The following is a 13,100-nucleotide window of genomic DNA, read 5'->3' on the forward strand; positions in this document are numbered from 1 at the left end:
CCAAGTTTCTTTGCATATAAATATTTTCTTCAAAGAAGGTTTCTTTTTCGTTCACTCCTTCGACAGTAATGATTTCCTTTCTGTTAGGGGGTACTAGTGTTGAGGAATCTGAGGAGTTTGTTGTTGTTGTGAATGTAGAAAAGTAGCAATTATAGCCTCAGTAAAAAAAAAAAAAAACATTTGTTAAAGTAAGAAGGACTAGCACAAACAGAATCATGAGTACACGAGTGTTTTCATTGATGGGTTTTTAGAAGAACAAACAGCTTCTTTTTCAGCCTTTATTAACCGTTTCCTTTTCCCTTCTCACCTCTCATATTGCTTTTGGATTTTGGGTTTTGTTTTTTTGTTTTGTATTTTATTCATCCTATTTGTCTCCCTGTTTTGTTTAGGATTTTGGGTCTGCTTGCTTTTGTTGGAAATTTGTTGTATTTGATATTTCTTAATGTCTCAACAAAGGCAATCTCTGATGGTGGGTGGTAACAACCTGGACCAATATAATGACACAACGTTTACCAAAATATTTGTTGGAGGGTTAGCTTGGGAGACTCAAAGGGACACAATGAAGAGGTATTTTGATCAATTTGGAGAGATCTTAGAGGCTGTTGTTATCACAGATAAGAACACTGGGAGATCCAAAGGTTATGGCTTTGTAAGTCCATTTGCCTTTTTGTTTTTATGATTCTCACATTTTTGCATAGTTTAGGTTTGCTTGTTTATTCCATTTGTGGTTATATGATTTTGAACATTAAGTCCATGATTTGTTGTTCTCCAAGGTCACATTTAAGGATCCAGAGGCAGCCATGAGAGCATGTCAGAATCCATCCCCAGTTATTGATGGGAGGAGGGCAAATTGCAATCTTGCTTCACTTGGTGCAAACAAGAACAGACCACCAACTTTTCAGCATGGTCTCAACCCTTTATCTACTATGTTCTTTCTTTTCTCTAATAGAATACCTTTTTTTTTTCTCTTTTTTATAAATTAAGATATCAGATGTTCTTTAACTGCAGTAATATTTAATTTTGTTGTGAATTTGCATAGCAATCTTGGCAAACAAGTTTGAGTTTCCCAGTTATTTCATCTAAATAGATTTAACTCATCCTAGGAAAGCAGCTACCACCTTTAATGGTTGATTATTTAGAAAATTGAAAACAAAATTGATTGTGTTATAAGATTAAAAAAAAAAGGATTGAAATGTAAACTCACATTGTAGGTGCAGCACGGTTCAGGCCTCCACCTGGACTATTGGCATCACCTGCTTATCATGGTTCTTCATCTACATTTTTCCATCAACCCCCTAGGCAATACACATTTCCCTATTCAGCATACGGGTAACATAAAAGTGTTATGAGGATATAGTCATTTTTATGTATAACATTTTTTGCTTTTCTTCCCATTTTTTGTACCTTTTTCTCTAATGTCCATTCTATCATACTGACAGATATTCTGGATATTCTCAAGACACCTTGTATCCCCCGGTAGGTGTTAATGTAATAAAGTCCTCAGAGCTAACTATATTAATTTATATCCCTACATTATTATGCTATACTTTTTGTGTACACTTTTGCAGAGCTATTATAATGTCTATGGAGTTCAACAATTTTCACCTTACTACCCATCCACTGGAGCATCTGGTGCAGTAGGCTTGATCCATAATATCTACCCTTTTTATGATCAATATGCACAGAGTGTCCAGGCTCATGGTTTTGGAATTCAATACCCCCAAATGGCACAATTTCCATTTTTGCCTCAGCATTATGGCTCCACTGGTATATTGTCAGTTCCTTCTTCAATGGCAGTGCCAACTACTAGTGCAGGTGACAATTCTAATTCAGAAATATACTATTTTTGTTGGCATTGTATCTTTGAAAGTGTATTGAGGCTAAAGTTTAACACTATCAGCAACAGGATCTGCAACCACAACTACAATATCAGCAAGTGTGGCAGCAACAGCGGTTGGTAGTACACAAGCCTCAGGAGTAGCTTCTGACGAGAATTCTACTTCTTGATCTCTACAAGGATAAAGAACTTGCAAGGCTAACCGCAACAGAAGCTGAATCCAAAGCTTCAGCCGTGGACTCATATTAGAGATTTCTTAGATAAAGCTTGTGCCCCTAACCCACCTTAACCCATTCTCATTTTCATCATGACAAAAGTCAACATCATCATCATCATACATGTTTGTTTTAGGAAAAAGGGCTTTTTTTTTTCAAGTAGATTGTAGAAGTAGTGTTAGATCATATTCATTCATGTATTCAGCATTGGGTAGAATCTAACTATTTGAGCTTTGGATTCTACCTTTTAGAGTAATTCAACCAAAGTTTTATTATGTCTTGGGTGCTGGGAGCATCCAATGACATAGTCCTTTGTTTATATTGCAGTAGATGGGTTCAAAAGATCCATTTTATATCTTTGAACCCCTTGATTGGGTGGTCAAATAGGAAGAAAAAGTTGAGCTTGGATTGCTCAATAGGTTAGTATGTATTTTAATTTTTCTCTTGTCATTCATGATTGATTTTTTATTTATTCTAGATAGGATTAGTCCAAAAGAAAACATTACGTCTATTTGTTTCTCACTTTTTCACATATAATCATGTTTTTTTACGATTCATCTTTCGCTGTCATGCTACATTCTTTTTGTTATAGATAAAGATTATTATTCTTCTTTTGCTTCGATTAAATGTCTTTTGATGTGTACAACTGCAAACTTATATGGAATCCAAGGGAAATCTCATATGTAGTGTCAATAGTTGTTGGTACCTTTCGAATGCTTTTTAAAGTATACTATTAATATGAGGATGGGGTTATTGGCATTGCTTTTGTTGACTAGTTTTGAACTTTAGTTTATGAGTGAAATTTCTTCTTTCAATATAATGTTGTGTTGCCAAAATCGCCTTTATAATAAACTGCATTGATGATTTGGTCTGCCACTTTTTTGGATTAAGGTTTCCAAAGGATTCAATTGTGTTTAATTTTTTTATTAAGCATTTTGGTCCTTTTGCTAATAACTCGTAATAATAAATGTGGATTTTAAATCTTGAAACTATAATGCTATAACAAAAATATAATAAGTTGAAAATATTATAAATTGAATTTAATGCTTCGATTTTTAAGGTTAATTTAATATTCTGTTTATTAATATCAATAATAATTTAACAAATAAAATAATTTACTATTATTATTCTTAATTTTAAAATAATTAATAGAATAAAAATATAAATAACAAACGTGTGCATTAGAAAGGTAGGGAACATCTAATATATTTTGAAATATCATGTTTTTTTAAAGTACTTATTATCACATTTTCAATATTTGTTTATTATTTAAATGTTAATATTTATTTTTAAAAGTGTCATATATACTATATAACTAAATCAATGTCTAAAATTAAACTAATAATAAAAAAATTGAGTTAAAGAAGTTGCTAAAAAAAACGTGTGTGATGTGTGTAAATACAATTCAAAAATAATATTTCCTAAAAGTAGAAGATGAATGTGAGCTAGCACTTTTAGCAACTTAGTATTATTATTGTTGTTGACGACAACGAAGCTGGTCACATATTTTCAATTGTAAGAGAAAATTAATTTTTTTATAAAAAAAATTGGATGATAATTTAAGGGTAAGAATTTCTTTCTATTGCATATTCACTTGTTGGGGAAAACTTATTTCTCCCAATATATTAGTAACAGAAATTTGCATAAGAAAATCTGTCACAATTGATAAATGAATTTAATTAAAATATGTTGATAGTATAATTTTTTTAATAATATTACGAACAAAAGTATACTGTCATTCAATTGCAAAAAAATTTATATCAACAAAATATTAATTTTATAATTTTAAATTTATATTTATCTCATTTTAATTAATTGATGATGTACATTTTCTTATATTGAGTGCATTAAATTAAACTCTTAATAAATAGTTATGTTTCTTAAATATATTAAGTAGGTCATGGAAAAAAGAGAGAGGGATTAAACGATTTAATTAATTTAATTTACCATAATTTGATAAAAAAAATATATAAGTAAAATAAATTATTAGCAGAACTTGATTATAGCAATTTAGAAAAAGGATTATTATAATATTACAATTTTGAAAAAGTTGATTGTAATCATTACAAGATTAAAGGATTAACTTAATTAAAAATATTAAAAGAATAAAATTATATATTAACTATAATAGGGGACCTAAAAGAGTTTTTGGTGTGCCAAAATTGTAATTAAAGGACACATTTTTGGGAACAAGGGAAATCTTATCTTTCTGTCTTAAATAACTGAGGCCTCGTTTTGGTAAAAAAAATAAAAAATAAAATCCTCGTTCCTTTTATCTGGGTCGATGAGATGGTGCTACTGTTTTGAAAGCCCAACATTGCATCGATTCCGTTAAGCCCAAAAAAAAACGCAGCAGAAGAAACATCTTTCTCTGTTTTCTTGGTGAGTAAAATCAAAATAATAAAATGGTTTTCTTTCTTTTTTAAATTTTATCATTATCGGATTTCTTATCACATATTTGAAGTTATTTACTCTTAATTATTTAACCAACACTGAAAAACATTTTTAGAATAAACTATTATTGTTTTTATTCAATTTTAATGTAAACACGTTTAAAAATGTTGAGTAGAATTCTGTTAGATATACTATTTTCAAGTATTACAAAAATATATGAAAAGTGTGACCATTTTCCTTCTCATTTTTAAAGACGCAACTAATAGTCGGAAAATTTTTGTAATTACCTAATAAGTTAGGGTTTGTTTTTTCAAGATTATAAAACACTAAAGTATGAATCATTTTTAAAAAAAATTATATACATGAATTTAAGTTGAATTCACAAGTTACATACTTAAAAAATTTAATACTTTCCTACTCTAACAAATACACGTTAATTAAATTCACCATGGAAGAATTATTTTCATATTGTTGAAGTTTTTACAAAATAAATCACACACATGTAATTTTTATTTAACGATGTGTCAAATTCAACCAAATTTCAAATAAATTTTACAACTTGTTGCTCTTGTCAACTTGAGTAAGCCGTAATTAATTTTATTGATTAATTATTAGGAAATAACACTGATGCATGTACTTGACGTAAAGATACATGCATAAAATTGCAATTAAGTGAAGGGGACGAAAGTGAATATTGAAAACTTGACGTGTTGGAATAATATCCCACTAAATAAAATAGAATATTTTCCATATATCTTTTGTGAAGGAAGCATCTTGCTTCGCAGACAGGAAACACTTTTATCCATACTTATATACTTGACAAGTGACTCCATCCCTCCAAGCTACGCAATTTTAATTTCTCCCACATTATTTTGAAGAAAAAAAATTAAATGTGATTTTTTAAATAATGTTAATGTTATTTATCAATTAAAATTTGAATTTTATTTAACAAAAATTATATTTTTGTAAAGATTTATAGAAATTAAGTCTAAATTATACAATTTTTGTAAAGATTAAGTATGTAATGAAGTTAAAATTTAATCATATTTTCATATTAATACTTTACATTAATTATTTTAAAATGAATAAAAATATAATACAAAAGTACCATTGAATTGAGTTCCAGAGGGAATCTAGAACAGTTTGACCAGTCTATGGAGTTGAACATTGAATTGGAAGTGGACACCATTAAGCTAAGTTAAGGATTAAGACAATATGTGCATAGATAGTTGTGCCATCTGATTTTGCTGCAAAAGATGCAAATTGTATTTGAACAAGTGAAGCCACAGGATGGTGCTTGTGTGTAAGAGAGGTCCACCACACTACCGTGGTCCATCACTCACCTGATATGTCTCGACCTGCTCACAGCACGTGACACCATGAGAGAGTTGCTCAGCTTGCCCTTATATTTTTAACAAAGAAAGTAGGAACCTCTTCCAAAAGCTATTTTATCCCCAAAAAGAAATACTATCTTTTTCTGATTCCATTATAGAAAAAGCCAGTTTTGGCTTCTCTCTTCCTCACTCTCAACTTGTTTCATATCCTTCTCTTCCTTTTACTAGTTTCAACATCATTCTCTCTCTCTCTTATTGTATACTTTCAATTATTATTCATTAACACTAAAAGCTTAAGGTGGCTTCTGACACTTTCACTGCATGCCACAAAAATCCATAAGCTTTGCACATTTAGATAAATTAATCTTCCAACAAATAATTAATATTCTATGATTCCACTCTCATACACAGCCTGTCTCTGACTACCACTTAAATTATTCAATTTCTGCACATACTTTAATCCATGCACTACTCAGCATAATCTTCAACCATGATCTTTTTCATTCAGAATAATATTATATGATATCTTGAGTCAAAATAATTTTATTTCATATATTACATTTAATTTAATGAACAAACAGTAAGTGAATCAGAATTACCCTTTAACTAAGAGATTGTAATGTATGTTACATTTAATTTTGTTAAGGAATTTAAATGAGGGTGGCCTCAGATATTTTACTCACGACAGAACCATGATGAGGACAGCAAGTTCACTGTAGCATTGCTGAAGTGTGTGTGTACTTGATAAAAATAACAACAAAGGTTGAACCGGAGAAGTAGCACCACTAGTGTTTGCCTTGGTTCTCCTTGTTTTTCTTTCTGTCCATATTTTCTTTCTTTTTTCCACAGCACACAGTTATTTTCTTGCTCTTTCTGAGGGCAGTTGAAGCTGTAAATGCGGTTGAGATTTACATGGGGAAGAAGGGAAGTGGTAGTTCATGGTTAACCGCTGTCAAAAGGGCATTCAGATCTCCCACCAAAGACAGTGACAAAAGGAGTGGCAGAAGAAGAGAAGAGTGTGATCAAGAAGAGGACGAAGAGAAGGTGAGTGTTTTTTGTTTTTCTATGTACACTTTTTTCTTTGCAGATCAATTCAGATCATGAACATGGAAAATTAACCCTCTTTTTAAAAATTTTATTTTTGCAGAAGAGAGAAAAAAGAAGATGGATTTTTAGGAAACCTGTGAGTCATGAAGCAGTGAACACGCAGCAGAAGTTGAAGCATGATGTGGCTGCAAGTGGGGCTTCAAGGAATGACCAAGATCAAAAGCATGCACTTGCAGTGGCTGTGGCCACTGCAGAAGCTGCCATGGCCACTGCTCAGGCTGCGGTTGAGGTGGCAAGGTTGACCAAACCTGCTAACCATGCCAGGCAGCATTATGCCGCGATTGTGATTCAAACCGCTTTTAGAGGGTATCTGGTGAGTGCATTCAACAGATCTGAATTGTGAAAATGAGAAGCTAATGATAAGGTTAATCTGAATGAATGAATGTTTGCTTTTGCTCCTTTTTTTTCCTTGAAGGCAAGAAGAGCACTTCGTGCACTAAAGGGGTTAGTGAAGTTGCAAGCTTTGGTGAGGGGTCACAATGTTAGGAAGCAAGCAAAGATGACGCTTAGGTGCATGCAAGCTTTGGTTAGAGTTCAAGCAAGGGTGGTTGATCAGCGCATAAGGTCTTCACTTGAAGGCAGTAGAAAATCAACTTTCAGTGACACCACTAGTGTTTGGGACTCCCGGTATCTTCAGGACATTTCAGATAGGAAATCAATGGTCAGTGTGAGCCTACTTGTTTTATTTGATTATTTAAACCAATGATCAAAATTTGTGCATATTTTCTTGCTTTCATAATCAGCTGTATTATGTTTTGGAAAATAGGAAAGGGAAAAAAGTACTATTTGTTCACAAAAGTAAAGGGAATAGTTCTCATTCTAATGTTGTTAATCAACCAACTGTAGGGAAATGGGAACTTTATTTTGTGTGTGTTTGAATTGTCTATTTTGGTTAATTTGGTAGTCAAGAGAGGGAAGCAGCATTGCAGATGATTGGGATGAACGGCCTCACACGGTTGAAGAAGTCAAGGCCATGTTGCAGCAAAGGAAGGAAGCAGCTATGAAGAGGGACAAGACCTTGTCCCAAGCCTTTTCACAACAGGTTTTTGAATTTGATCCTCTTTGATTGTGTTTTCTTGATTTATGAAATTGGATTGATTTCCCTTGGCTAATTTGTTGTGACAAATTGGTACACAGATTTGGAGGAATGGTAGGACATCATCAATTGGTAATGAAGATGAGCTTGAAGACAGACCGAAATGGCTGGACCGGTGGATGGCGACGAAGCCGTGGGAGAGCAGGGGAAGGGCTTCAACTGATCAAAGAGACCCCATTAAGACTGTGGAAATTGACACCTCTCAGCCTTATTCATATCTTGGAACCAATTACAGAAGATCACATCCAAATTATCAGTATAACCCACCCCACCAACCTCAAAGGCATTCCATTGCTTCACCACTCCATAGAACCCACCAAAATGGATCCATTCACCAATCCCCTGCAACCCCTTCTCCAGCCAAATCAAGACCCATCCAAGTCCGGTCCGCAAGCCCAAGATGTGTCAGAGAAGATAGAAGCTACCACACCTCTCAAACACCAAGCCTAAGGTCTAATTATCATTACACAGGAAACTTGTACCAAAATGGAAGGGCTGGAACAAGTAGTGGTGGTGGTGGTGCATTGCCTAATTACATGGCAGCAACTGAGTCTGCCAAGGCTCGAATTCGATCCCAGAGTGCGCCAAGGCAGAGGCCATCCACGCCAGAGAGGGACAGAGCTGGATCAGCAAAGAAAAGGCTTTCTTTTCCTGCTCCTGATCCTTATAGTGTAGGGGTGAGTTATGGAAATTATGGGCACAGTCTAAGGAGTCCAAGCTTCAAGAGTGTGAGTGGATCACATTTTGGGTTGGAGCACCATTCCAATTACTCATCTTGCTGCACTGAGAGCCTTGGTGGTGAGGTTTCTCCTTCTTCAACTGGTGACCTTAGAAGGTGGTTGAGATGATTTGTTGCATACTTTAATATGACTGGACCCATTAGTATATCACTTATCACCATTCACTTCTTGTATTATTTTATTTAGGGCTTTTGTGATGTTAGAGTCATTTTAGTTAACCCCTTTCTCACCCCATAAGAAAAAAGTTACCCAGGGGGTGACCTGAATCTGATGTTAGGAGCAGAGAAGCAAGTACTCTCTTGCTAGGAAGCTGAGAACAATTTAATGTGTTCGTTTTTCATACTTTTGTTAAGATGCCAAGATAAAAGGGAGCCGTATGTGGTGGCCTACCTCCCTTGGGATGTTGTGTTGATGTTGAAAGAATTGCTTAGACCCCTTCAATGCCCCTTTAATGGACTGTCCTGTCACAATAACATGTAGTATTTTGTATTTTAGCGATTGCCTTTATTAGTTAACAAAATGTTACACCACCCCTTCAATTTTTCCTTTTCATTAAATGGATAAACTACACATTACTAGCGAGAGCATATCATATAATAATGGCTATACTTCCCAATTAGCAGGCACTAAGTTTTAAGTCTTGGTCATGTCATATTCTTTGACCTTCATAATTCTTACATGAGTAATTGAGTTTTCAGTATATTATGTCACGTACCTTTCACCGGCCCACAGCCTGTGAATGTGAAGACTTGAGTGCATATATAATATATTTAACCCCTTCTTTTTCCGTCCGTTATTAATATTTGTTATATTTGCATAAGCCTACATTTGAAAGAATGATTAAAATGTGATTACATGGATTATTAGTGCAACTCCTACACAGATAATTAACTGTGTATATTCTAAAATTTTCCTTCATGCAAAGGAGGATATCAACGCTAACCAATTTTTCAATGAAATCAGCAAAAAATGATTTGCTCAGGTGTTTCTGATTCACACTATCATTTGCTCTTGGCCATGAAACTTTTTCATGTTGCTATTTGGCATGAAGCATAAAAAGGGTAAAAATAAATAGGCTTGAGCATTTAATGAGAAGAGATCATGAAGTGTGTCTTACATTCTCTAGTCTTAACCGCAGAATCTTTTCTTTCCTAACTCTCGTGCTTTATGCGGCTGCTTCACGCAGGACCTTTAGCTTAGTTAGGTGATGATGAACGTTTTCTCACTGTAAAAAGGTAAAGAGCTTATTGCATCATTACATAGGACTCCAGCTGGACAATCTTTTCTCACTGAAACTCATAATCAGAGTTTTCTTGGAATTATGAGCTGTTTTGGGTCCCATTCCACTGAACACTAGTTGTAAGGTGCTACAAGGAACCTATTCTGATTGGTGTTTTGCATGAAACAACAATTGAACTTTTTTTTAAGCATGTAAATCAATTACATAAAAATTAGTTTGCGGAAAAAAACTACACTTGGCTAGCTATTGTCATATGTTGATCATTAGTTATCTTCTGATATTAGAGAAATTTTCATCATATAAATTTAAAAGTTATATTTTCCCCGCAAGACTTCGGTGATTAAAGAGAGAAAGTTGATAACTAACAAGAGTAATGAAACTTGTTGGGATCAAATTTATTTGGAGAAATCTTCCAACTGGTTCAGGTATGTTAGGTTCCGATTGATTTTGGGGGGAATTTTTTTAATCTCTATTGATAAGATTTTTATTATAATATAATTTGCACATAATAAACTAATCCAATCATACATCAGGTACCATTATTTTCAACTTGTGTAGTATTCCTATTAGCTTGCAAGCTCGTTGACCATAAATATGTTCTGTTTTTTAATGAAGTTCTCTTTACCTTTTTTTTCTCCATCTAAATTTTGCACCAAAACCAATATTGCATCCACTTTAAGGTAGTTGAGGTGATGATGATTTGATTAGTGATATTCGATTTAAGTAGTACTAATAATAACTGTGATGTACATAAACTCAAATAAACAAATTGATATGAACTAATCAAACTAATTATACACCAAATATGGAACAAAAATCTTAAAGCTTACATATGATCCATGTATGTTAATTGACCTAGATAGAGGACTAAGGCTAAATGGGGCATGCAAAAATTAATACAAGGACTCTAGAACTAGAACAACAATCATGCTAACAAGTGCCAACTAGGCAATGCATTTTTGAAGTATTTTCTTCTTTTTTTCTGTGGACCATAAACTAAATATTTGAATTTATATGTTTCTTATTCAAACTCAGTCCAAGTATGTGTCTTTCTTTTTTTGGTTTACGTCAGGGAACAAAATTATGGGTCCGAATACCAAAATTAAAACTATACTCGCAACGCTAAACATTTCTGGACTAACAAATAAAAACCTACGAACAACGAAGGAAGCCCAAAAATAATGCGCCGAAAGAAAGTGCCATCTATCCTACTGGCTTTAGCACAATTCCGAAAATAATTTCTTTTCACACCCTACTAATTTTTTTTCTAGAATATCTTTCATGTATTTTTATTTTCAATTTTAATTCAAAATTTAAAATTTCAAAATATATCTAAATTTGGCTTCCGGAAATTAACTTCCAGAACCTTGTATAGAAAGTTATATTCACGATTAATAGATTTTTCATTTTAAAAATTATTTTAAAAAATAAATAATAATAATTCTAGAGAATAATTTTCAAAAATATGAAAATTTAATTTTAGAAATCAATTTCTGGAAATTTAAAATCTTATTTTCGAAATATTATTTACAAAAATAGTTAATAATTTCATAGATTAATTTTTGAAAGTGTAAAAACTTAAATTTAAAAACTGTTCCATTTTCAAAAATTTATTTCAAAAATTGTAGAATCTTAATTTTAAATCCTTATTTTTAGAAATATTTATTAATTTTATAAATTATTTTTTGAAAGTCTAAACATATAAATTAAAAATTTTAAATTCAACAATTAATTTTTAAAAGTGTAAAATTATAATTCTAAAAATTTATTCTCAAAAAAATTAATTTCTAGAAGTGCAAAAAAATAATTTTCAAAATATAAATTCCTAATTTTAAATTTTAATTATCAAACAAGTGTTAGGATTAATAGACCAACCCAAAGAGTCATCTTCACTAAAAAATACTTCAAATGAATACAAAATGTAACTTTCCATAAAGTATTATTACATAAGTTTTTTAAGCTCTATAAAATGGTAAATTCCACGATACTCAAAATTTTCTAAGTTTTTTATTGACACTCTCCAAATAAAAGACTATTTGATTTCAAGAAATGTCTTTTATGTTTATTTTATTTTCTAGTTTCAAAATTTTGTACAAGAAATTCAGAAAACAATTTTTTTCTATTTATGTTGTATAAATGATAGAAAATAGAAAATAAAATAAAAATAAGATAATATTTTTGTAATTAAAATTTATTTAAAAATTAAACACTTTTAACCTTATTAAAAGATTTACAATAAATATTAGTGATAAGTAAAGAAGACTAAAATATAAGTTTATAAATTCTCCCTGGGTCGATAGTTATAATAATAGTATAGGAACGATTTTCTAATGTTTGAAGCAAATTAAGTTTTGGTCAACTTTTAAGCTTTGTTATACTCTTTAAAAGTGTATGTTATACAATAAGCATCATTGACACCTTAGACTCTATTCAACAAGAAATGTGAGTCGCATTTAATTGAGGAATCTGTTTATTAGGGTCATAGTTTTCCTCTATAAATGAGATTGCATTATTAGTTTATTACTTGTTCAATGATATTGATCGATCCTATTCTTTGGGATGTAGTACTGGAACATGTTTTTTCCTTATAATTATTACAAACAAATTATGCATTTTTTCTTTATATTTTAATTTATGTTTTTTTTTTTTGTTTTTTAATTTTATTTATTTATATTTAATTTTTAAACTATTTAAGTTAAGTCTTTTACTCTAAAAATTTATATTATAATTGATAAAAATATAATATATGTTGGCATATTATTGATTTATATGAATCAATAAATAAAAATATTTCAAATCTTTAAATAAAATACAATAAAATCTATTTAAGTTTGCACTTCATTATTTTTTATTTTTAAAATTTGTACAAATCAACGATATATTATATCTTTATTATAGTTCTATTAGTTTTTAAATAAATTTTAAGATAAACTTAATTTGAATAATTTAAAAATAGATAATTAATATTAAAGTGGTCAAAATAAAATTAGTTATTAAATGCTAACTAATATTTAAGATATTAATTAAACAATTGTTATTTTTGAAAATTGGATTGATCCAAATCGAGCCCGAGATACTGTTTTCACAAGTTATGTATTTGGCGGTGCCGCTAGGTCTAGTAGTTTTCTTCAATTAAT

At 31.3% G+C, this 13,100-nt stretch overlaps 2 protein-coding genes across 4 annotated transcripts; both read left to right on the forward strand.

The window, feature by feature from the left end:
* Positions 1 to 442: 442 nt before the first annotated feature.
* LOC113851467 (RNA-binding protein 24-A) lies at positions 443 to 2,124 on the forward strand. 2 transcript variants are annotated; one of them, XM_027481959.1, is made up of 6 exons: positions 443 to 649; positions 774 to 906; positions 1,212 to 1,329; positions 1,440 to 1,476; positions 1,569 to 1,815; positions 1,901 to 2,124. In XM_027481959.1, the coding sequence occupies exons 1-6, from the start codon at positions 443 to 445 to the stop codon at positions 2,005 to 2,007; spliced, it is 849 nt and encodes a 282-aa protein (XP_027337760.1). In that variant the 3' UTR covers positions 2,008 to 2,124. The 2 variants fall into 2 exon arrangements, with proteins under 2 accessions (XP_027337760.1, XP_027337761.1); XM_027481960.1 differs by having other exon boundaries at positions 1,907 to 2,124.
* A 3,863-nt stretch (positions 2,125 to 5,987) lies between these two features.
* On the forward strand, positions 5,988 to 9,296 carry LOC113849880 (protein IQ-DOMAIN 1). Of its 2 annotated transcripts, none has more exons than XM_027480100.1 (5): positions 5,988 to 6,846; positions 6,890 to 7,200; positions 7,303 to 7,548; positions 7,792 to 7,929; positions 8,025 to 9,183. In XM_027480100.1, the coding sequence occupies exons 1-5, from the start codon at positions 6,693 to 6,695 to the stop codon at positions 8,829 to 8,831; spliced, it is 1,656 nt and encodes a 551-aa protein (XP_027335901.1). In that variant the 5' UTR covers positions 5,988 to 6,692; the 3' UTR covers positions 8,832 to 9,183. The 2 variants fall into 2 exon arrangements, with proteins under 2 accessions (XP_027335901.1, XP_027335903.1); XM_027480102.1 differs by having other exon boundaries at positions 5,990 to 6,824; positions 6,928 to 7,200; positions 8,025 to 9,296.
* The last annotated feature ends 3,804 nt before the right edge of the window (positions 9,297 to 13,100 follow it).

This window comes from Abrus precatorius, unplaced genomic scaffold (genome assembly GCF_003935025.1).
Source record: "Abrus precatorius isolate BTA unplaced genomic scaffold, Abrus_2018 Scaffold9, whole genome shotgun sequence".
Taxonomy (NCBI): domain Eukaryota; kingdom Viridiplantae; phylum Streptophyta; class Magnoliopsida; order Fabales; family Fabaceae; genus Abrus; species Abrus precatorius.

Excerpts from the sequence above, each read along its gene's own strand:
- LOC113849880 (XM_027480100.1), top strand. The coding sequence starts at position 6,693 with ATGGGGAAGAAGGGAAGTGGTAGTTCATGGTTAACCGCTGTCAAAAGG. Across the intron at positions 7,549-7,791 it reads TTTCAGATAGGAAATCAATG|TCAAGAGAGGGAAGCAGCAT; the intron begins GTCAGTGTGAGC and ends TTAATTTGGTAG. Across the intron at positions 7,930-8,024 it reads CCCAAGCCTTTTCACAACAG|ATTTGGAGGAATGGTAGGAC; the intron begins GTTTTTGAATTT and ends ATTGGTACACAG.
- LOC113851467 (XM_027481959.1), top strand. The coding sequence starts at position 443 with ATGTCTCAACAAAGGCAATCTCTGATGGTGGGTGGTAACAACCTGGAC. Across the intron at positions 650-773 it reads GATCCAAAGGTTATGGCTTT|GTCACATTTAAGGATCCAGA; the intron begins GTAAGTCCATTT and ends TTGTTCTCCAAG. Across the intron at positions 1,330-1,439 it reads TTTCCCTATTCAGCATACGG|ATATTCTGGATATTCTCAAG; the intron begins GTAACATAAAAG and ends TCATACTGACAG.